General features: G+C 46.5%; 2 protein-coding genes across 2 annotated transcripts in view; one reads left to right on the top strand and one right to left on the bottom strand.

Annotated features, from left to right (window-relative positions):
* The window catches only part of FRY (FRY microtubule binding protein), a 422,104-nt gene that overhangs the window by 50,270 nt on the left and 350,455 nt on the right, over positions 1-21,379 (top strand). The gene's annotated exons all lie outside the window — the stretch shown is intronic.
* On the bottom strand, positions 518-2,732 carry LOC128829888 (PAX-interacting protein 1-like). The gene is made up of 2 exons (XM_054015345.1): positions 2,399-2,732; positions 518-1,085 (listed from the first exon to the last, which is right to left on the bottom strand). Exons 1-2 carry the CDS (start codon positions 2,412-2,414, stop codon positions 583-585), a joined length of 519 nt encoding a protein of 172 aa, XP_053871320.1. The 5' UTR covers positions 2,415-2,732; the 3' UTR covers positions 518-582.

Raw genomic sequence — 21,379 nt, 5'->3', positions numbered from 1 at the left:
CAACTACAGGCTGAGCAAGTGCCGAATGGTGGTGGAATGTGCATTTGGACGTTTAAAAGTGCGCTGGCGCAGCTTACTGACTCGCTCAGACCTCAGCGAAAAGAATATCCCCATTGTTATTGCTGCTTGCTGTGCGCTCCACAATATCTGTGAGAGTAAGGGGGAGACCTTTATGGCGGGATGGGAGGTTGAGGCAACTCGCCTGGCCGCTGATTACGCGCAGCCAGACACCAGGGCGGTTAGAGGAGCACAGCAGGGCACGGTGCGCGTCAGAGAAGCTTTGAAAACGAGTTTTGTGACTGGCCAGGCTACTGTGTGAAACTTCTGTTTGTTTCTCCTTGATGAACCCTCCAAACCCCCCCCCCCCCGACCCGGTTCACTCTACTTCCCTGTAAACCAACCACCCCACCCCATCCTCCCCTCCCCAATTCGAGCACCGCTTGCAGAGGCAATAAAGTCATTGTTTTTTCACATTCATGCATTCGTTATTAGTTCCTCACAGAAGTAGGGGGATAATTGCCAAGGTAGCCTGGGATGGGTGGGGGAGGAGGGATGGAAAAGGACACACTGCATTTTAAAACTTTAACTCTTATTGAAGGCCAGCCTTCTGATGCTTGGGCGATCATCTGGGGTGGAGTGACTGGGTGGACGGAGGCCCCCCCACCGTGTTCTTGGGCGTCTGGGTGAGGAGGCTATGGAACTTGGGGAGGAGGGCTGTTGGTTACACAGGGGCTGTAGCGGCGGTCTCTGCTCCTGCTGCCTTTCCTGCAGCTCAACCATATGCTCGAGCATATCAGTTTGATGCTCCAGCAGACGGAGCATTGACTCTTGCCGTCTGTCTGCAAGCTGACGCCACCTATCGTCTTCAGCCCGCCACTTGCTCTTTTCATCCCGCCATTCAGCCCGCCACCTCTCCTCTCGTTCATATTGGGCTTTTCTCATCTCCGACATTGACTGCCTCCACGCATTCTGCTGTGCTCTATCAGCGTGGGAGGACATCTGCAGCTCCGTGAACATATCGTCCCTCATCCTACGTTTTCTCTTTCTAATGTTCACGAGCCTCTGCGAAGGAGAAACATTTGCAGCTGGTGGAGGAGAAGGGAGAGGTGGTTAAAAAAGACACATTTTAGAGAACAATGGGTACACTCTTTCATTACAAGGTCGCATATTTCGGCTTGCAGGCAGCCATGGTAGGCCACAGTGTTTTGGCTTTTTTAACCTTCTTAACATGCGGGAAAGGTTGCAAACAGCAGCGCATTTCCCATATCAAGGATGAATTGGGTTGTCCATTTAAAATGGGTTTTCAATGTAAAAGGAGGGGCTGCGGTTTCCCGGTTAACATGCGGCACAAACACAAGTAAACCACCCCCCCCACACACACACACACGATTCTCTGGGATGATCACTTCACCCCTCCCCTCCACCGCGTGGTTAACAGCGGGGAACATTTCTGTTCAGAAGAGCAGGAACGGGTGCCTCTGAATGTCCCCTTAATAAAATCACCCCATTTCAACCAGGTGACCGTGAATTATATCACTCTCCTGAGGATAACAAAGAGAGATAAGGAATGGATGTTGTCTGCATGCCAGCAAACACCGGGACCATACGCTGCCATGCTTTGTTATGCAATGATTCCAGACTACGTGCTACTGGCCTGGCGTGGTAAAGTGTCCTACCATGGTGGACGGGATAAGGCAGCCCTCCCCAGAAACCTTTCGCAAACGCTTTGGGAGTACATAAAGGAGAGCTTTCTGGAGATGTCCCTGGAGGATTTCCGCTCCATCCCCATACACGTTAACAGACTTTTCCAGTAGATGTACTGGCCGCGATTGCCAGGGCAAATTAATCATTAAACACGCTTCCTTTTTTTTGTGTAATGTTTACAAATATTTACAAAGTTACACTCACCAGAGGTCTCCTGTGTGCCCTGAGGGTCTTCGGTGAGTTCGGGGGTTACTGGTTCCAGGTCCAGGGTCACAAACATATCCTGGCTGTTGGGGAAACCAGTTTCTCCGCTTCCTTGCTGCTGTGAGCTACCTACAGTACCTCCATCCTCATCTTCCTCGTTCCCCGAACCGTCTTCCCTGTGTGTTTCTCCAGTGAGAGAGTCATAGCACACGGTTGGGGTAGTGGTGGCTGCACCCCCTAGGATCGCATGCAGCTCCGCGTAGTAGCGGCAAGTTTGCGGCTCTGCCCCGGACCTTCTGTTTGCTTCTCTGGCTTTGTGGTAAGCTTGCCGTAGCTCCTTAATTTTCACGCGGCACTGCTGTGTGTCCCTGTTATGGCCTCGGTCCTTCATGGCCTTGGAGATCTTTTCTAATACTTTTCCATTTCTTTTACTGCTACGGAGTTCAGCTATCACTGCTTCATCTCCCCATATGGCGAGCAGATCTCGTACCTCCCGTTCTGTCCATGCTGGAGCTCTTTTGCGATCCTGGGACTCCATCACGGTTACCTGTGCTGATGAGCTCTGCGTGGTCACCTGTGCTCTCCACGCTGAGCAAACAGGAAATGAAATTCAAACATTCGCGGGTCTTTTCCTGTCTACCTGGTCAGTGCATCTGAGTTGAGAGTGCTGTCCAGAGCGGTCACAATGAAGCACTGTGGGATAGCTCCCGGAGGCCAATAACGTCGAATTCCGTCCACACTACCCCAATTCCGACCCGCAAAGGCCGGTTTTATCGCTAATCCCCTTGTCGGAGGTGGTGTAAAGAAACCGGTTTAAAGGACCCTTTAAGTCGAAAGAAAGGGCTTCGTTGTGTGGACGTGTCCAGGCTTAATTCGGTTTAACACTGCTAAAGTCGACCTAAACCCGTAGTGTAGACCAGGCCTTACAAAGATAACAGTAACAGTCAGGCTACTTAATCACATTGCTTGTCCAAATGTGTTAGACTATGTATAAAAGAGTGTTACAAATTAGCCTCTATCCCTCTTTCTGTAGGGACAGGGAACGCTCCACTAGGACTAGGTTGTTTCTATGGCATGCCTTAAGCACATCTTCAGTAATGAAATCTGCAGAACTACACACGGAGCGCTACACACACATTTAGTAAACATTACTCTCTTGATTTAGCATCTAGCTCGGATGTGCACGTTGGTAGTGCAGCACTCTAGTCACTGTTTACTTAGGACTCTATGTCCCACCTTCCTCATTTGACATTTCTGCTTATCAAACTGTCCGAAGAGTGAGACTGTGTAGAGTCCATCTTGAAGAACTCCAGATACAGGTGAGTAACCTTCATTTTGTTTCATAGGTTTTTTAAGTTGCTACAATAGTAGTACCTGTAGGAGAAGCTGTTAAATGAATAAATTTATCTTCAGGTCAAAACCAATTCCAGTTAATTAACAGTATGGCCAGAAATGATCCATTGAGCAGTAACTAAATAAAAACACATTGTTAGTGATATCAGGGCTATTATCTTGTTTATAAGCCAGTTCCAATCAAGTAAAAACAACGTTGAATCCACTTAAACTAAAAACAAGAGAATAGTTCATATTAATGAAGAAAATGTATTCTTCTTGAGGAAAAATTGTCCAGCATGTTGCTCCCTTTTATGCTGCAAGTACAAAGAGCAAATTAAATAATAGCAACAGTAAAACACTGAAAAATAATATGTACTCCTCCAATTCAAAATCTAGTTCAGGGGTTCTCAAACTGGGGGTCAGGACCCCTCAGGGGTTCATGAGATTATTATGTGGGGGGCTTCTTTTTATTTGTCTTCTGGTATCTGAACCTTTAGGTCACGTCTATGCCACGTTTCCAAGCTTTTCTCCACAATTAACACTTTTGGGGTTTTTTTTAATGAAAGTTGAAATTCTCACCCAACTATATGCCTCCTGGAGTAGGGGCGTTAAGAAGCACAATTGTGAGACTTGTGATAAAATTGCAAGAGTTGCCAACACTGAAGACTCCCCCCTCTCCCCCCAATGCATCTAAATCATGGCTGGAAAGAGGATCCAGACCCAACATCATTTTGAGCCACAGGTTCATCTGCCAAATGCTCAAACAGACTGGAAAAAAAGCCAATATTTTTCCTAATTTCTTCAGTTTTGATTGTGCCTTTTTAGGCTCAGCCTTGAAGATGGAATGGTGCATAGCTCAAAGCACCAGGAAGAAATTGGGCCTCCCTGGGCTTCCCTTACTTGCTGGAGGAAGGGAGGCAAGTAATGTAGTACAGCCATTTTTGGGAGATATAATGAATTCCCCTTCCCCCACCTGGCATGTCCAGCAAGCTCACATCATTATCTCGCTCCCCATATGCACCAGCTGGGAGTCATGGCTTTGCACCAGATCCACTTACTCTCCCTACCTGTAAGCATAAGGCATGTAGCGCCTGCTCACTCCTTTGTGTCTGGAACTACAGTTCAGGTAGGTCCTACACAGATTGTGCTGCCCAGTTCAATTATAAGTGTGGTGCATCTTTTGCCAAGTTTAAACACACAGGACATGATTCTGCCACTGTTATTTAATAGTAACCTTATTCCTCGCATAGTTCCTTTAATTTAAGTGAGACTGCTTACTAAGGTACTACCCAACATGAGTAAAGGTGCCAGAATCTGTCCTTAGGTTGCTGGAATGTCATTTATATTTAGGCTCCTTATTGCATTGGACATATACTATCTGATTTTTTAAGTATAACTATGGTAATACTTTTTATGATTGTACCTATTGCTAATGTTTTATTTTGCATTTGTATGGTATTCATCTGATTGTATCTATTGCATCTAATGTTTTAATGCTCTCAGCATACTCTTTTATAAAACAAATGTTTGTTTCTCTCTGTAGGGAGCTAAGGTCATTCTGCCCTGGTGACATTTCCAGGGGAAAGTTAAATATCCAGCTGCACATTTTAAGTAAGAGTCGTAGCTCTGGTGTCGTCTTTGCCAATGGCACAAACCTGGATGGCAAAAGTTAAGTTTCTAAATCCATATTTGGGAACCTAAATAGAAGTGACCTGATTTTCAAAGGTCATAAGTATCTTTCGCTGCCATTAATTTCAATTGGATTTGTGGATGCTGAGCACCTCTGGAAGGCCACTTCTACTCGGGTGCCTAAACATGGATTTAGAAGTAACTTTATGCACCTTTTTATAATATAATTAAAGGAGCAGTAACAGGGAATACACCCCTGAATGCTAGACACCCCTCATATTGAGTATAAATGAGAGATGTTGAAAAACACGAAAAGGACAGGGATCGATGTGGAGAGTCTGGTAAAATCTCCAGACCACAGGAAAAGTGACCAACTGTAAGCAACTGACAAACAATGCTGCCTTCAGCAAAACTAATTTATCTGATGGTAACTAAGACAGGAAAACTCTGAAATGCATTAAAGTTGCAAAAAGAGAAAGTGAAACATAAATGAGAAAGCAAGGAAAAAATAGCAGGTGTCACTTTTCTAATTTTTTTTTTAATGGAGCATTTTTGTGGGGTTTTGTTTGTTTGTTTTTATTTAATTTTTAAGGTGCTTGAGCCAATGCTGTTTTTATTAAGACCTCACCACTTCTGGTCTTGCAGAGCTTCTCAGCTTCAAGCAATGGTTTTAAAAACTCATGATTTTACTGATTTCCCCCCGCCCCTGTAATTTTCAGATATCTCCAGTTAGATGGTAGGAGTGCATCCAAACCATTACTGGAATACTTTTCCTAAATATCATGGGACAAATTATGCAGTATTGCAATTGTGCATAGTTAGAGTAACTTGATTATAGTTAAGGCTAAGATTATGTCATGGAGGTCGCAGAAGTCACAGAACCCGAGCAGCCGCCCCCCCTGCACAGCTCCCAGCTGCCAGTGGTGGCAGCAGAGGCACCCTGGAGCTGCTCAGCAGCCACAGACAGATCTCCCCCCTCCGCAGCTCGCTGCCACTGCCAGCAGCAAAGGGACCCTAGAGTTGCTCAGTGGCAGTGGGCTGGCCCCCCACCCCGCAGCTCCCCAGCTGCCACTGGTGGCAGGGGCGCCCCCTGCAGCTGCTCAGCCACTGCGAGCAACCACCCTCTCCCACCCCACAGCTCCCAGCTGGCAGCAGAGGGACCCCGGAGCTGCTCAGTGCTGGCAGGAGGCCCCCCGCAGCTCCTAGCCCCGCAGGGCAGTGCAGGGATCCTCCCCAACTCCAGGGTGGCAGGGGGATCGCTCCCAGCCACTGGGCAGTGGGGTCCCTGCAGCTCCCAGATGCTGCGGGGGGTGGGGCAGGATGCTGGACCCTTCTCCCTCCCCATTTTATTAGGAATGTTTTTAGTAAATGTCCGGGACTGGTCACGGCTTCTGTGATTTTTTTTTTGTTTGTTTATTGCCCATGACCTGTCCCGGACTTTTGCTAAAAATATCCATGACAAAATCGTAGCCTTAATTATAGTGAGTACATATGAATCTAGTTTTAGGAGATTTTTCTTCATTCTAATGTGAAGAGTGGACTAGATGATACATCTGAGAGAAGGGAGCAGAAGGAGACTCCACCGATTGGAAGGCATGAGATGCACTGTCCTAGGGATGGGGGTTCTACGACCACCACTCCCAAGAGGAGGAGGAGGGTGGTGGTGGTCGGGGACTCCCTCCTCAGGGGGACTGAGTCATCTATCTGCCACCCCGACCGGGAAAACCGAGAGGTCTGTTGCTTGCCAAGAGCTAGGATTCATGATGTGATGGAGAGACTGCCGAGACTCATCAAGCTCTCGGATCGCTACCCTTTCCTGCTTCTCCACCTGGGTACCAATGATACTGCCAAGAATAACCTTGAGCGGATCACTGCAGACTACGTGGCTCTGGGAAGAAGGATAAAGGAGTTTGAGGCACAAGTGGTGTTCTTGTCCATCCTCCCTGTTAAAGGAAAAGGCCTGGGTAGAGACTGTTGAATCGTGGAAGTCAATGAATGGCTACGCAGGTGGTGTCGGAGAGAAGGCTATGGATTCTTTGACTATGGGATGGTGTTCCAAGAAGGAGGAGTGCTAGTCAGAGATGGGCTTCACCTAACGAAGAGACGGAAGAGCATCTTCGCAAGCAGGCTGGCTAACCTAGTAAGGAGGGCTTTAAACTAGGTTCACCGGGGGAAGGAGACCAAAGCCCTGAGGTAAGTGGGGAAGTGGGATACTGAGAGGAAGCACGAGCAGGAGAGTACAAGAGGGGAGGACTCCTGCCTCATATTGAGAAAGCAGGATGATCAGTGAGTTATCTTAAGTGCCTATACTCAAATGCAAGAAGCCTGGGAAACAAGCAGGGAGAACTGGAAGTCCTGGCACAGTCAGGGAATTATGATGTGATTGGAATAACAGAGACTTGGTAGGATAACTCACATGACTGGAGTACTATCATGGATGGATATAAACTGTTCAGGAAGGACAGGCAGGGCAGAAAAGGTGGGGGAGTTGCATTGTATGTAAGAGAGCAGTAGGACTGGTAAGAGCTCTGGTATGAAACTGCAGAAAAACCTGAGAGTCTCTGGATTAAGTTTAGAAGTGTGAGCAACAAGGGTGATGTCGTGGTGGGAGTCTGCTATAGACCACCAGACCAGGGGGATGAGGTGGACGAGGCTTTCTTCCGGGAACTAACAGAAGTTAATAGATCACAGGCCCTGGTTCTCATGGGAGACCTCAATCACCCTGATTGATATCTGCTGGAGAGCAATACAGCGGTGCACAGACAATCCAGGAAATTTTTGGAAAATATAGGGGACAATTTCCTGGTGCAAGTGCTGGAGGAACCAACTAGGGGCAGAGCTCCTCTTGACCTGATGATCACAAACAGGGAAGAATTAGTAGGGGAAGCAAAAGTGGATGGGAACCTGGGAGGTGGTGACCATGAGATGGTCGAGTTCAGGATCCTGACATAAGGAAGAAAGGAGAGGAGCAGAATATGGACCCTGGACTTCAGAAAAGCAGACTTTGACTCCCTCAGGGAACTGATGGGCAGGATCCCCTGGGAGAATAACATGAGGGGGAAAGCAGTCCAAGAGAGCTGCCTGTATTTTAAAGAATCCTTATTGAGATTGCATGAACAAACCATTCCGATGTGTAGAAAGAATAGTAAATATGGCAGGCGACCAGCTTGGCTTAACAGTGAAATCTTTGCTGATCTTAAGCACAAAAAAGAAGCTTACAAGAAGTGGAAGCTTGGACAAATGACCAGGGAGGAGTATAAAAATATTGCTCAGGTATGCAGGAGTGAAATCAGGAAGGCCAAATCACACTTGGAGTTGCAGCTAGCAAGGGATGTTAAGAGTAAGAAGAAGGGTTTCTTCAGGTATGTTAGCAACAAGAAGAAAGTCAAGGAAAGTGTGGGCCCCTTGCTGAATAAGGGAGGCAACCTAGTGACAGAGGATGTGTAAGAAGCTAATGTACTCAATGCTTTTTTTACCTCTGTCTTCACGAATAAGGTCAGCTCCCAGACTACTGCACTGGGCAGCACAGCATGGGGAGGAGGTGACCAGCCCTCTGTGGAGAAAGAAGTGGTTTGGGACTATTTAGAAAAGCTGGACGAGCACAAGTCCATGGGGCCGGATGCGCTGCATCCGAGGGTGCTAAAGGAGTTGGCGGATGTGATTGCAGAGCCATTGGCCATTATCTTTGGAAACTCATGGGGATCGGGGGAGGTCCCAGATGACTGGAAAAAGGCTAATATAGTGTCCATCTTTAAAAAAGGGAAGGAGGAGGATCCGGGGAACTACAGGCCAGTCAGCCTCACCTCAGTCCCTGGAAAAATCATGGAGCAGGTCCACAAGGAATCAATTCTGAAGCACTTAGAGGAGAGGAAAGTGATCAGGAACAGTCAGCATGGATTCACCAAGGGCAAGTCATGCCTGACTTACCTAATTGCCTTCTATGAGGAGATAACTGGCTCTGTGGATGAGGGGAGAGCAGTGGACATGTTATTCCTTGACTTTAGCAAAGCTTTTGATACAGTATCCCACAGTATTCTTGCCAGCAAGTTAAAGTAGTATGGGTTGGATGAATGGACTGTAAGGTGGATAGAAAGCTGGCTAGATCATCGGGCTCAACGAGTAGTGATCAATGGCTCCATGTCTAGTTGGCAGCCGGTATCAAGCGGAGAGCCCCAAGGGTCAGTCCTGGGGCCGGTTTTGTTCAATATCTTCATTAATGATCTGGAGGATGGCATGGACTGCACCCTCAGCAAGTTTGCAGATGACACTAAACTGGGAGGAGTGGTAGATACGCTGGAGGGTAGGTATAGGATATAGAGGGACCTAGATAAATTAGAGGATTGGTCCAAAAGAAATCTGATGAGGTTCAACAAGGACAAGTGCAGAGTCCTGCACTTAGGATGGAAGAATCCCATGCACTGCTACAGACTAGGAACTGAATGGCTAAGCAGCAGTTCTGCAGAAAAGGACCTAGGGGTTATAGTGGATGAGAAGCTGGATTTGAGTCAACAGTGTGCCCTTGTTGCCAAGAAGGCTAACGGCATTTTGGGCTGTATAAGTAGGGGCATTGCCAGCAGATCGAGGGATGTGATCATTCCCCTTTATTAGACATTGGTGGGGCCTCATCTGGAGTACTGTGTCCAGTTTTGGGCCCCACACTACAAGAAGGATGTGGAAAAATTGGAAAGAGTCCAGCGGAGGGCAACAAAAATGATTAGGGAGTTGGAACTCATGACTTATGAGGAGAGGCTGAGGGAACTGGGATTGTTTAGTCTGCAGAAGAGAAAAATGAGGTGGGATTTGATAGCTGCTTTCAGCTACCTGAAAGGGGGTTCCAAAGAGGATGGATCTAGACTGTTCTCGGTGGTACCAGATGACAGAACAAGGAGTAATGGTCTCAAGTTGCAGTGGGGGAGGTTTAGGTTGGATATTAGGAAAAACTTTTTTGTTAGGAGGGTGGTGAAGCACTGGAATGGGTTACCTAGGGAGGTGGTGGAATCTCCTTCCTTAGAGGTTTTTAAGGTCAGGCTTGACAAAGCCCTGGCTGGTATGATTTAGTTGGGGATTGGTCCTGCTTTGAGCAGGGGGTTGGACTAGATGACCTCCTGAGGTCCCTTTCAACCCTGATTTTCTATGATTCTATGTACTTGTTTTTAGGGGGTGTTGCTAGCAAGTTGTACAAATTTTGACTATTCTGCTATTCAGTGTTCCTATAATCTTTGAAATTAGGCAGACCAGTGTTAATAACACCATGGATGCATTTAAAAGGTCCTAACAAAACGTTAAACAAAAATAAATAAAAAAGTAGTACGGCTCATCTTCTATGCAGTGTTAGCTTGAGTGAAAATAACTCAAGCTAACTCTTCTCAAGTTAGCCTAGCTTAAGTGGGAGCGGTCACGCTCAAGCAGCACAGAACAGCTGACTCCCTACTACATTACTAGTTTCAGTTTCAGCAGCAGTTGAACTTAAATACAAACCCCCAGCGGGCAAGCTTGCTTGCTTGAGTTTAAGCCACCACTTAACTCAAGCTAGGGATTTTTGTGTGTGCATGGGAGTGGGGTTGGGGCAACTCTCAAATTCTACCTCTGGCTAATGCTGCAGTGCTAGCACCTAAAAATAGCAGTGTGTCTGTGGCAGCATGGCTGATAGCTTGAGTTAGTTGTCCAAGTATATACCCGGGGAATTGGGGAAGATTGTACTCAGGGTAGTTAGCTGGAACGGCCACCCATGTTACTGTGGACACTGCTATTTTTAGGAGCTAGCTTGAGCAGAGCTAGCACGGGTATGTCTACGTGTGCTGGGAATCAGACTTTACAGCTCAAATGTAGACCTATTCTAAGTTAGGACATCCTCTCCCCAACTTCGTATGGTTAGCACCACTGCCCAGAATATGTGCTATGCTACAGCCCCACCCCTGGCATGCCCATTCTACCCCCAGGACAGCCCCTATAACAGGGCTTCAAGGCAGTTCATGGAAAACAGCTATGAGGAAATTCTCCCCCTGCTAGAAGGCTTTTAGGATCCCTTTATGCTGCTCCAGCACTTTTACCTGGTATACAGGTGCCAGAGTAGGGCCGAGAATGTCATCCCAGATGAAGAACAAAATTGTTAGTCTCAGGAAGTTAAATTTGTCCACCCCACCGTAATGTATATGGCATACTTCTGCCTGTGCTCATTTTGGTAGAAAGAACCCTAGCATTTCCCTTAGTTGAAAATGTAATAGTCTTCCTAAGCAAGGATAAACATTATCTGGATCATATTTATATTACTGCTAAACATTTTATGTTGGATTTTCCTGGACAGTTTTGTGTGTCATATCCCAAACCTGGGCCAAAATATCTGATAGGAAGTCTGTGCAATATATGGGGCAGTATGATGGTGTATACCCAGGGGCAAAAGTGGCTTATATAGACTTAACTATAACAACAGGGGGAGGGATAGCTCAGTGGTTTGAACATTGGCCTGCTAAACCCAGGGTTGTGAGTTCAATCCTTGAGGGGGCCACTTGGGGATCTGGGGCAAAATCAGTACTTGGTCCTGCTAGTGAAGGTAGGGGGTTGGACTCAATGACCTTTCAAGGTCCCTTCCAGTTCTAGGAGATGGGATACCACTTCAGACATTGAAAACAGCAATAATTGATGTGCTTCAAAGCATAACAGTAGTGACTAGAATCAAGTTAGGAAAAGAGCCTGACCAGCTGTAAAAGAGTTAGGCATTACTGTTACTATCACACGACAGATCTTGATGAAGATGCAGGGGTTTCGCCTTACATTGGCAAATAGTTGTTATTATTTTTTTGGGGGTGTATCTGTAAACATGTTAATATTACTGTAGGAAGGTGCTGGTCTTGGCACGCATCCCTGCACCCTGTTCTATACCTCAGCCCTTTAAGACTGAGGTATTGAATTCAGGGAGCATGTGGGAGGGGTCTGACTGAGGTTGCAGAGGGTGCTTGCCATAAATAAGACAGCCTGCCATTAGTTTGGGGAAGGAGCTGAAAGGAGATCTTTCTAGTAGCAGAGAAGGGGTACCTAGCACGGTCCTCTCCCTTTCCAGCAGGCAAAAAGCATGAAAGTATTCCTTTCTAAGTGTTTTCTATTACCTTAACCCTTTTTATCTTCCACTATTTAATAAAATTTGTCCTGAGGAAAGGGTTGTGGAACCTGACTCGAGTGTTTGTATTTTATCTGAACTGCCCTGGCTGTTGAATTTGCTCAGAGGCCTTGCAATCACATACAATTTTAATAGGGGCCTATGTAGGAATAATTATATCTCTCCACACACACGCACGCATTCACTCAGTCACTCTCTCTGTAGGGAGCCATTCCAGCCAGTTTTGTTTCTTAATCTGTCCATGTCCATGCTGTTCTTTGCATAGTTCTTCTGCTGGAGTCAAGATCAGCTGACCAAACCAGCATGAGTGTCAGACTGAAACAATCATTATACAATGGAACATCAGTCTGAAGCAAAATTATCACTGTTTTATATTAGCTGTGTATGAATTTTTCTTTGCACAGGAAAGACAGATATGAGTCAGATTTCTCTGTTAATATGGAATGTGCGTATTCAACTATCAAGATATTGTTACTTGCCACATTATGAATAGAATCTATAGTTTTAGCCTTTTATCTTTCTTGCTGGTAAACAAATAATATGTTAAAAAAAATTAAAGGTGCAAAATGTCTCTGAGCCAAATAATGAATTATCCATTAAAACAATTGGAGACACTAGGCCAAATTTTCTGTTGATATAACTGCATTGATTTCAGAGGAGTTATTCCAGAAGAGAATTTTGACCTGTCCTTTGCTTTTACTGTGTGTGGTTGGGGTGGGGAGGGGGAAGACAAGGGCCATATGGAAAGCACAGATTATTGAGTGATGTGTGTTCTGTACATTTTCTGATTTATCTGTGTACATATATTTCAAAGGAAGTTTTTTATTTGCATCATACTTAAGAAGTGGAGAGTTCAAATACTGGTAATGATGCTCTTTTCTTAAAATATGTATATAGCCTTTCATTCAATGATTAAAATAATCTGTGACAAATAATTGTTAAGAATTAGGATATAATAATCTCATAATGTTGCGATGTACTGGATGCTTACCAGTCAGTTTTCTGATTTAGCTAGCAGAGCTATAAAGTCACACATAGCCAGACAACTGCCTGTTGTCTTGACTCTTAAAGCAGAGTAGTTATTATAGCTAAGGGCTTGTCTACTCTTGAAATGCTACAGTGGCACAGCTTCAGCTGCACTGCTGTAGCACTTCAATGCAGGGACTACCTATACCAATGGGAAGGGTTCTCCTGTCAGTGTAGGTAGTCCACCTCCCCAAAAGGCAGTAGGGAATATATCGAGATTGTGTGTTTGTTTTATAGTCTAGTACTGAATGACCATTGTTTTTAACTCCCTCCTACATAATATCTTTCTGCCTCCTGTAACACTAAAAGCTATAGCAAAGTATGTAAATTGATGTTAATTTTTTGGCCTGAAATTTGTTTCATAATTATGGTTTTAGGGTAGTTTAGTCTAAATACAACTCAGTTACTAAATTATTATTTAAACATATTTGTTAATGCAGTGCCTAAGGCCTGAACAAGAACGGAGCCCCATTGTGCTAGGCACTGTACAAACACTGAGTCAAATATAGTCCCTTCCCCCAATAAAGGAGAGATGCAGGGTGCGGCCAGGGGTATAACACACAACAGAGTGAACAGTGTGATGGCAGCAAATGTTTGTTCCATGATTTTTAGAGGGTAGGTGGGGAAGTGGAGTTCCTTGGGAGGGGATCAACTAAATGGAAAGAAAAGTGACAGGAAGGGGAGCAGAGGGTAAGAGGGCCAGCTGTTGAGTGAAACTGAGGTAAAGAGATGGGGGGGGGGGTTGGAGCAAACAGCCACTTAGCACAGGACAGAGAAAGTCCAGTCAAAACTGTGGAAAGTTATCTGAATATTCAGAGATCCAAAGATCGCTGCTTCTGCCCCTACTGGCTGAACTGTTTTGCTGGCTCCTTCCTGCAGCCCACATAGTAGGGGAGGGAGAGAGGCACCACCTGGATCCTAGTGCCCCAGTAATTGGGTAGCTAATGTCCCCTGCACAGTTCTTGGAGGCACATGGGTGGCCCCCAGCTGGACCCCATTTTACCTGCTTTGGCTGCTTCTGTCCTTACCAGATGGAATCTCTGTATGACTCCTCTCTGCAGCCCACGAGGGCAGGGGAGTCACCACTGGGGTCCTAGTGCACCTCTAGAGTAGGGGGTTTCCTCTGCACAGTTCTCGGTGCTGGGGGATGGAGTGGCCCTAACTGGGTCAGTTTTTAATTATAATTGGTCCCTGGTCAACTCCCTTTCCCTCTAAGGAGTGACTGCAGACCTCATCCCTGCAGCCCCTTCCTGGTTTATAATCCAGTCCCAGCTTCTGCCCTAACTAGGCTTCATCTGCCTTTTGGGCCTATCAATCCTGGCTCTCCTCCAAGTGCAACATCTGAAGTGAACTGGCTCCTTTTGACCCACGTTAACGTATTTAGGGCTTGTATGGGGTGGATACCTCATCACACCAAGGATGAATTTGATCAGGCCCTGCCAACTTGAGTACATCTAACTTATCTAAATATTCTTTAACCTGTTCTTTCTCTATTTTGGCCTGTGTTCCTTCCCCCTTGTTGTTAATATTAATTGTGTTAAGTATCTAATTTAGTATTAACCTTTTTAGTGAAGACTGAAGCACAATAGCCATTAAACACCTCTGCTTTTTTGATGTCATCTGTTATTGGATCTCCTCCTCCACATAGTAGTACACGTACACTTTTCTTTCTCTTGTATTTATAGAACCTCTTCTTATTGTCTTGTCTCTTGCTCAGTGCAACTCATTTCCTTAGTCTTTCTGATTTTGTCCCTCCATGCTTACACTATTCTTCTGAGCTCATCTTTGGCGACTTTCCCATATTTTCACTTTTTAGAATTCTTTTTTGATTTTCGGATCATTAAAGAGCTCTGGAAGGAACCATATTGGCCTCTTACTATTCTATCTTTCTTTCATGTTGGGATAGTTTTCAGACCCTTACTTACCAGTTCTTGGAGTTTGTTAAAGTCTGCTTTTTGGAGTCCATTGTCCTTATTCTCCTGCTCACATTCCTTCCTTTCGTTAGAATCATGAAATCTATCATGTCATGATCACTTTCACACAAATTGCCTTCCACCTTCAGATTTTCAAACAATTCCTCCCTTTTAGAATCAATTCTGAAAGGGCTATCCTCCTGGGCTACCCTCTTCACTGGGGGGTGGGATCGATTTAAGATACGCAAATTCAGCTACGCGAATAGCGTAGCTGAATTCGACATATCCAAGCCGACTTACCCCGCTGTGAGGACGGCGGCAAATCGACCGCCACAGCTCCCCCGTTGACGGCGCTTACTCCTACCTGCGCTGGTGGAGTACAAGCACTGATTCGGGGATCGATTGTCACATCCCGATGAGACGTGATAATTCGATCCCCGAGAGATCGATTTCTACCCATTGATTCAGGCGGGTAGTGAAGACGTAGCCCTGGTTACTTCCTCCACTTTTTGAAACAAAATGTTATCCTCAGTATGTTTCAGGAACTTTTTTGAAGTTTTGTGTTCTGCTGTATTACTTTTCCAACAGATGTCTGGGTAGCTAAAATCCCCCATTACTACCAGTTCTTGTGTTATGGATATTTCTGCCATGATATTGTCCCTGGTTTCCCCCCTCTTTTAATAATTGATTTTGAAGTTCAGCTCTCCTTAACTGCTGCTCCTCCTTCACAGTTTGTTTGCTTCTTTGTAAGGGCTGGTAGTAGTTTTATAATGGAGTCACAGTTTAGATTATTTCAGGGGGAATCATAATACTTACATTTTCTGCTGATTGTTGGCTGAGAATTTACCTAGCTGTATTTCTTCCAATTGATTTAGCTATTGCTCCTTTACTAGAATCTGTTTCCAATACAGTGCAACCGCATGTCTTGATGTTGGTACAATTTGAGCTACTAGCCTCTGTCTCATTTAAATGAAATTTCCTCTAGTCTCACTATCAGGAAATTAGGGTTTGGGGGAATTAATCCTATTTATTTACTGGTAACATTCTGTATAGTTGAAAAGATTTATTTTAAAAAATCTTGTATCACAGGCCGCTCCTGACAATCATATATGTGTATCCCTTCTTCCACATCCTCTCCAGCACTTGCCAGGGTACATCATAGTGCATTTTTTATAGTACATAAGCTATCAAAAGTAATTTATAATGGCACAATCATACTAACAGCTTTTTCCGTTTTCTAAAAATTTGAGTTTTTAATCTAATCAATTTAGGCCCACTTTTAGTTCTACCAGTGCTGTTCTGCCTCATCCCTTACTTAGGGCTTGTCTACACTTGTATGTTTACCAAAATAACTATTCCGGTATCATGTGAAAATAGATTAAACTCAGGCCTGGTCTACACTATGAGTTTAGGTCGAATTTAGCAGCGTTAAATCGAATTAAGCCTGGACACGTCCACACGACGAAGCCCTTTTTTTCAACTTAAAGGGCCCTTTAAATCGGTTTCTTTACTCCACCTCTGATGAGGGGATTAGTGCTAAAATCGGCCTTTGCGGGTTGGATTTGGGGTAGTGTGGACGGAATTCGACGTTATTGGCCTCCGGGAGCTATCCCACAGTGCTTCATTGTGACCGCTCTGGACAGCATTCTCAACTCAGATGCACTGACCAAGTAGACAGGAAAAGCCCCGCGAACTTTTGAATTTCATTTCCTGTTTGCCCAGCGTGGAGAGCACAGGTGACTACGCAGAGCTCATCAGCACAGGTAACCATGATGGAGTCCCAGGATTGCAAAAGAGCTCCAGCATGGACAGAACGGGAGGTACGGGATCTGCTTGCCATATGGGGAGATGAATCAGTGCTAGCTGAACTCCGTAGCAGTAAATGAAATGGCAAAATATTAGAAAAAGTCTCAAAGGCCATGAAGGACAAAGGCCATAATAGGGACACACAGCAGTGCCGCGTGAAAATTAAGGAGCTAAGGCAAGCCTACCATAAAGCCAGAGAAGCAAACGGAAGGTCCGGGGCAGAGCTGCAAACATGCCGCTTCTATGCGGAGCTGCATGCCATGCTAGGGGGTGCAGCCACCACTACCCCAACCGTGTGCTTTGACTCCATCAATGGAGAATCATGCAACAGGGAAGCAGGTTCGGGGTACGAGGAAGATGATGATGAAGATAGCTCGCAGCAAGGAAGCGGAAAACCGGTTTCCCCAACAGCCAGGATATGTTTATCACCCTGGACCTGGAACCAGTAACCCCTGAATTCACCCAAGGCGTGCTCCCAGACCCTGAGGGCACACAAGGGACCTCTGGTGAGTGTACCTTTGTAAATATTACACATGGTTTAAAAGCAAGCGTGTTTAATGATTAATTTGCCCTGGCAATCGCGGCCAGTACAGCTACTGGAAAAGTCTGTTAACGTGTATGGGGATGGAGCGGAAATCCTCCAGGGACATCTCCAGAAAGCTCTCCTTGATGTACTCCCAAAGCCTTTGCAAAAGGTTTCTGGGGAGGGCTGCCTTATCCCGTCCTCCATGGTAGACACTTTACCACGCCAGGCCAGTAGCACGTAGTCTGGAATCATTGCATAACAAAGCATGGCAGCGTATGGTCCCAATGTTTGCTGGCATGCAGACAACATCCATTCCTTATCTCTCTTTGTTATCCTCAGGAGAGTGATATCATTCACAGTCACCTGGTTGAAATGGGGTGATTTTATGAAGGGGACATTCAGAGGTGCCCGTTCCTGCTCGGCTGAACAGAAATGTTCCCCACTGTTAGCCATGCGGTAGGGGGGAGGGGTGAAGTGATCATCCCAGAGAATTGGGTGTGTGGGGGGGGTAGTTGGGTTTGTGCTGCATGTTAACCCGGAAACCACAGCCCCTCCTTTTACATTGCAAACCCATTTTAAATGGCCAACCCAACGGGTGCTTGGTATGGGAAATGAGGGCGCTACTGTTTGAAACCATTCCCACATGTTAAGAAGGTTAAAAAAGCCAAAAGACTGTGTCTTACCATGGCTGCCTGCAAGCTGAAATCTGTTGCGTGGCACTGCGTGAGTGATCTCTCACACCAAACCGGCAGGCCCTCAATATAAGAGGAAAAATGCGACCTTGTAACGAAAGCACATGTGCTGTGTAATGTGAATAGCAAAATTTAACGTGAAAGAGTGTACCCATTGTTCTCTAAAATGTCTTTTTTTAATCACCCCTCCCTTCTCCTCCACGAGCTGCAAATGTTTCTCCTTCACAGAGACTAGTGAAGATTAGAAGGAGAGAACGGCGGACTCGGGATGATATGTTCTCGGAGCTCCTGATGTCCTCCCACGCTGACAGAGCACAGCAGAATGAGTGGAGGCAGTCAATGTCAGAGTGCAAAAAAGCACAATATGAACGAGAGGAGAGGTGGCGGGCTAAATCGCGGGCTGAAGAGAGCAAGTGGCGGGCTGAAGAGGATAGGTGGCGTCAGCTTGCTGACAGAAGGCAAGAGTCGATGCTCTGGCTGCTGGAGCATCAAACTGATATGCTCCAGCCTATGGTTGAGCTGCAGGAAAGGCAGCAGGAGCAGAGACCGCTGCTACAGCCCCTGTGTAACCAACAGCCCTCCATCCCAAGTTCCATAGCCTCCTCACCCAGACGCCCAAGAACGCGGTGGGGGGGCCTCCGGCCACCCAGTCACTCCACCCCAGATGATTGCCCGAGCATCAGAAGGCTGGGCTTCAATAAGTGTTAAAGTTTTAAAGTTTTAAACTGCTGTGTGTCCTTTTCCTTCCCTCCTCCCCCACCCCTCCCAGGCTACCTTGGCAGTTATCCCCCTAGTTGTGTGATGAATTAATAAAGAATGCATGAATGTGAAGTAACAATGACTTTATTGCCTCTGCAAGCGGTGCTCGAAAGGGGGAGGGGAGGGTGGTTAGTTTACAGGGAAGTAGAGTGAACCGGGGGGGGGGGGGAGGGCGGAGGGTTCATCAAGGAGGAAAAACAGAAGTTTCACACCGTAGCCTGGCCAGTCACAAAACTGGTTTTAAAGGTTCTCTGATGCGCACCGCGTCCTGCTGTACTCTTCTAACCGCCCTGGTGTCTGGCTGCGCGTAATCAGCGGCCAGGCAATTTGCCTCAACCTCCCACCCCTCCATAAATGTCTCCCCCTTACTCTCACAGATATTGTGGAGCACACAGCAAGCAGCAATAACATTTGGAATATTGGCTTTGCTGAGGTCTATCCGAGTCAGTAAACTGTGCCACCGTGCTTTTAAACGTCCAAATGCAGATTCCACCACCATTCAGCACTTGCTCAGCCTATAGTTGAACAGGTCCTGACTACTGTCCAGGCTGCCTGTGTACGGCTTCATGAGCCATGGCATTAAGGGGTAGCCTGGGTCCCCAAGGATAACGATAGGCATTTCAACATCCCCAACAGTCATTTTCTAGTCCGGGAAGAAAGTCCCTTCCTCCAGCTTTTGAAACAGACCAGAGTTCCTGAAGACGCGGGCATCATGTACCTTTCCCGGCCATCCCATGTTGATTTTAGTGAAATGTCCCTTGTGATCCACCAGGACTTGCAGCAGCATTGAAAAGTACCCCTTGCGGTTTATGTACTTGGTGGCTTGGTGCTCTGGTGCCAAGATAGGGATATGGGTTCCGTCTATTGCCCCACCACAGTTTGGGAATCCCATTGCAGCAAAGCCATCCACTATGACCTGCACGTTTCCCAGAGTCACTACCCTTGATATCAGCAGGTCTTTGATTGCGTTGGCTACTTGGATGACAGCAGCCCCCACAGTAGATTTGCCCACTCCAAATTGATTCCCGACTGACCAGTAGCTATCTGGCGTTGCAAGCTTCCACAGGGCTATCGCCACTCGCTTCTCAACTGTGAGGACTGCTCTCATCCTGGTATTCTGGCGCTTCAGGGCAGGGGAAAGCAAGTCACAAAGTTCCATGAAAGTGCCCTTACACATGCGGAAGTTTTGCAGCCACTGGGAATCATCCCACACCTGCAACACGATGCGGTCCCACCAGTCTGTGCTTGTTTCCCAAGCCCAGCATCAGCGTTCCACGCCTGCCCCAGTAACACCATGATTTGCATATTGATGGGGCTTGTACTTTGTGAGAGGTCTATGTCCATGTCAATTTCCTCATCACTCTCGTCGCCGCGCTGCAATCGCCTCCTCGGCTGGTCCGGGTTTCACCTTGGCATGCCCTGGCTCTGCATATACTCCAGGACAATGCGCGTGGTGTTCATAGTGCTCATAATTGCCACGGTGATCTGAGCGGGCTCCATGATCCCAGTGCTATGGCGTCTGGGCCGAAAAAAGGCGCGAAACTATTGTCTGACGGAGGGAGGGAGGGGCGAGTGATGACATGGCTTACAGGTACAGGGAATTAAAATCAACAAAGGTGGCTGTGCATCAGGGAGAAACACAAACAACTGTCACACAGAATGCCCCCCCCAAAGATTGAACTCAAAACCCTGGGTTTAGCAGGCTGTTGATTTCACGGAGGTAGGGGGAAGCAAATGAATACAGAACAAATCTGGTCCATCTATTTTTTACATCTTAAGCTGGCAGCAGACTGTGCAGCATGACTGATAACCATTGGCATCTTCTGGGTGCTTGGCAGAAAATTCTGTATTACGACTGCTAGCCATCATCATCAAGACGGTTCAATAGGACTGCTGGCAGACTGAGTCTCCAGGAGACAAAACATGTCTGCCCAGGTGCCTCTGACCGAACTCACTGAGGAGTATGACGACGACGGATACCAGTTGTAATACACCATCCACTGCCAAAAGGCAAGGAGCAGCTGCTGTGTAGCAATGCAGCCCGACGTCTGCCAGCACCCAGATAGCCGATGACGGCTACCAGTCATACTGCACCGTCTACTGCCAAAAGGCAATTAGCTGCTGCTGTGTAGCAATGCAGTACCACGTCTGTCGGCACCCAGATGACATATGGTGATGGTGACCTGAGCTGAGCGGGCTCCATGCTTGCCGTGGTATGTTGTCTGCACAGGTAACCCAGGTAAAAAGGCGCGAATCGATTGTCTGCCATTGCTCTGACGGAGAGGGAGGGGCCTGACGACATGTACCCAGAACCCCCCGCGACACTGTTTTTGCATCATCGGGCATTGGGATCTCAACCCAGAATTCCAATGGGCGGCGGAGACTGCGGAATAGCTACCCACAGTGCAACGCTCTGGAAGTCGACACTAGCCTTGGTACTGTGGACGCGGTCCACCGACTTAATGCACTTAGAGCATTTTATGTGGGGACACACACAATCGACTGTATAAAACCGATTTCTATAAAACCGGCTTCTATAAATTCGACCTAATTTTGTAGTGTAGACATACCCTCAGTCAGAAAAAGGCACTCTTATTCCAGAATAAGAGTGATCACACAGGGGCTTAGTAATTATTCTGGAATAGCTATTTTAGTAAATTTCCAAGTGTAG

The sequence above is a fragment of the Malaclemys terrapin genome, chromosome 1 (genome assembly GCF_027887155.1).
Source record: "Malaclemys terrapin pileata isolate rMalTer1 chromosome 1, rMalTer1.hap1, whole genome shotgun sequence".
In the NCBI taxonomy this organism is placed as follows: Eukaryota; Metazoa; Chordata; order Testudines; family Emydidae; genus Malaclemys; species Malaclemys terrapin.
Note: the sequence above shows the minus strand (reverse complement) of the source record. Positions and strands in the feature narration are given on the sequence as shown.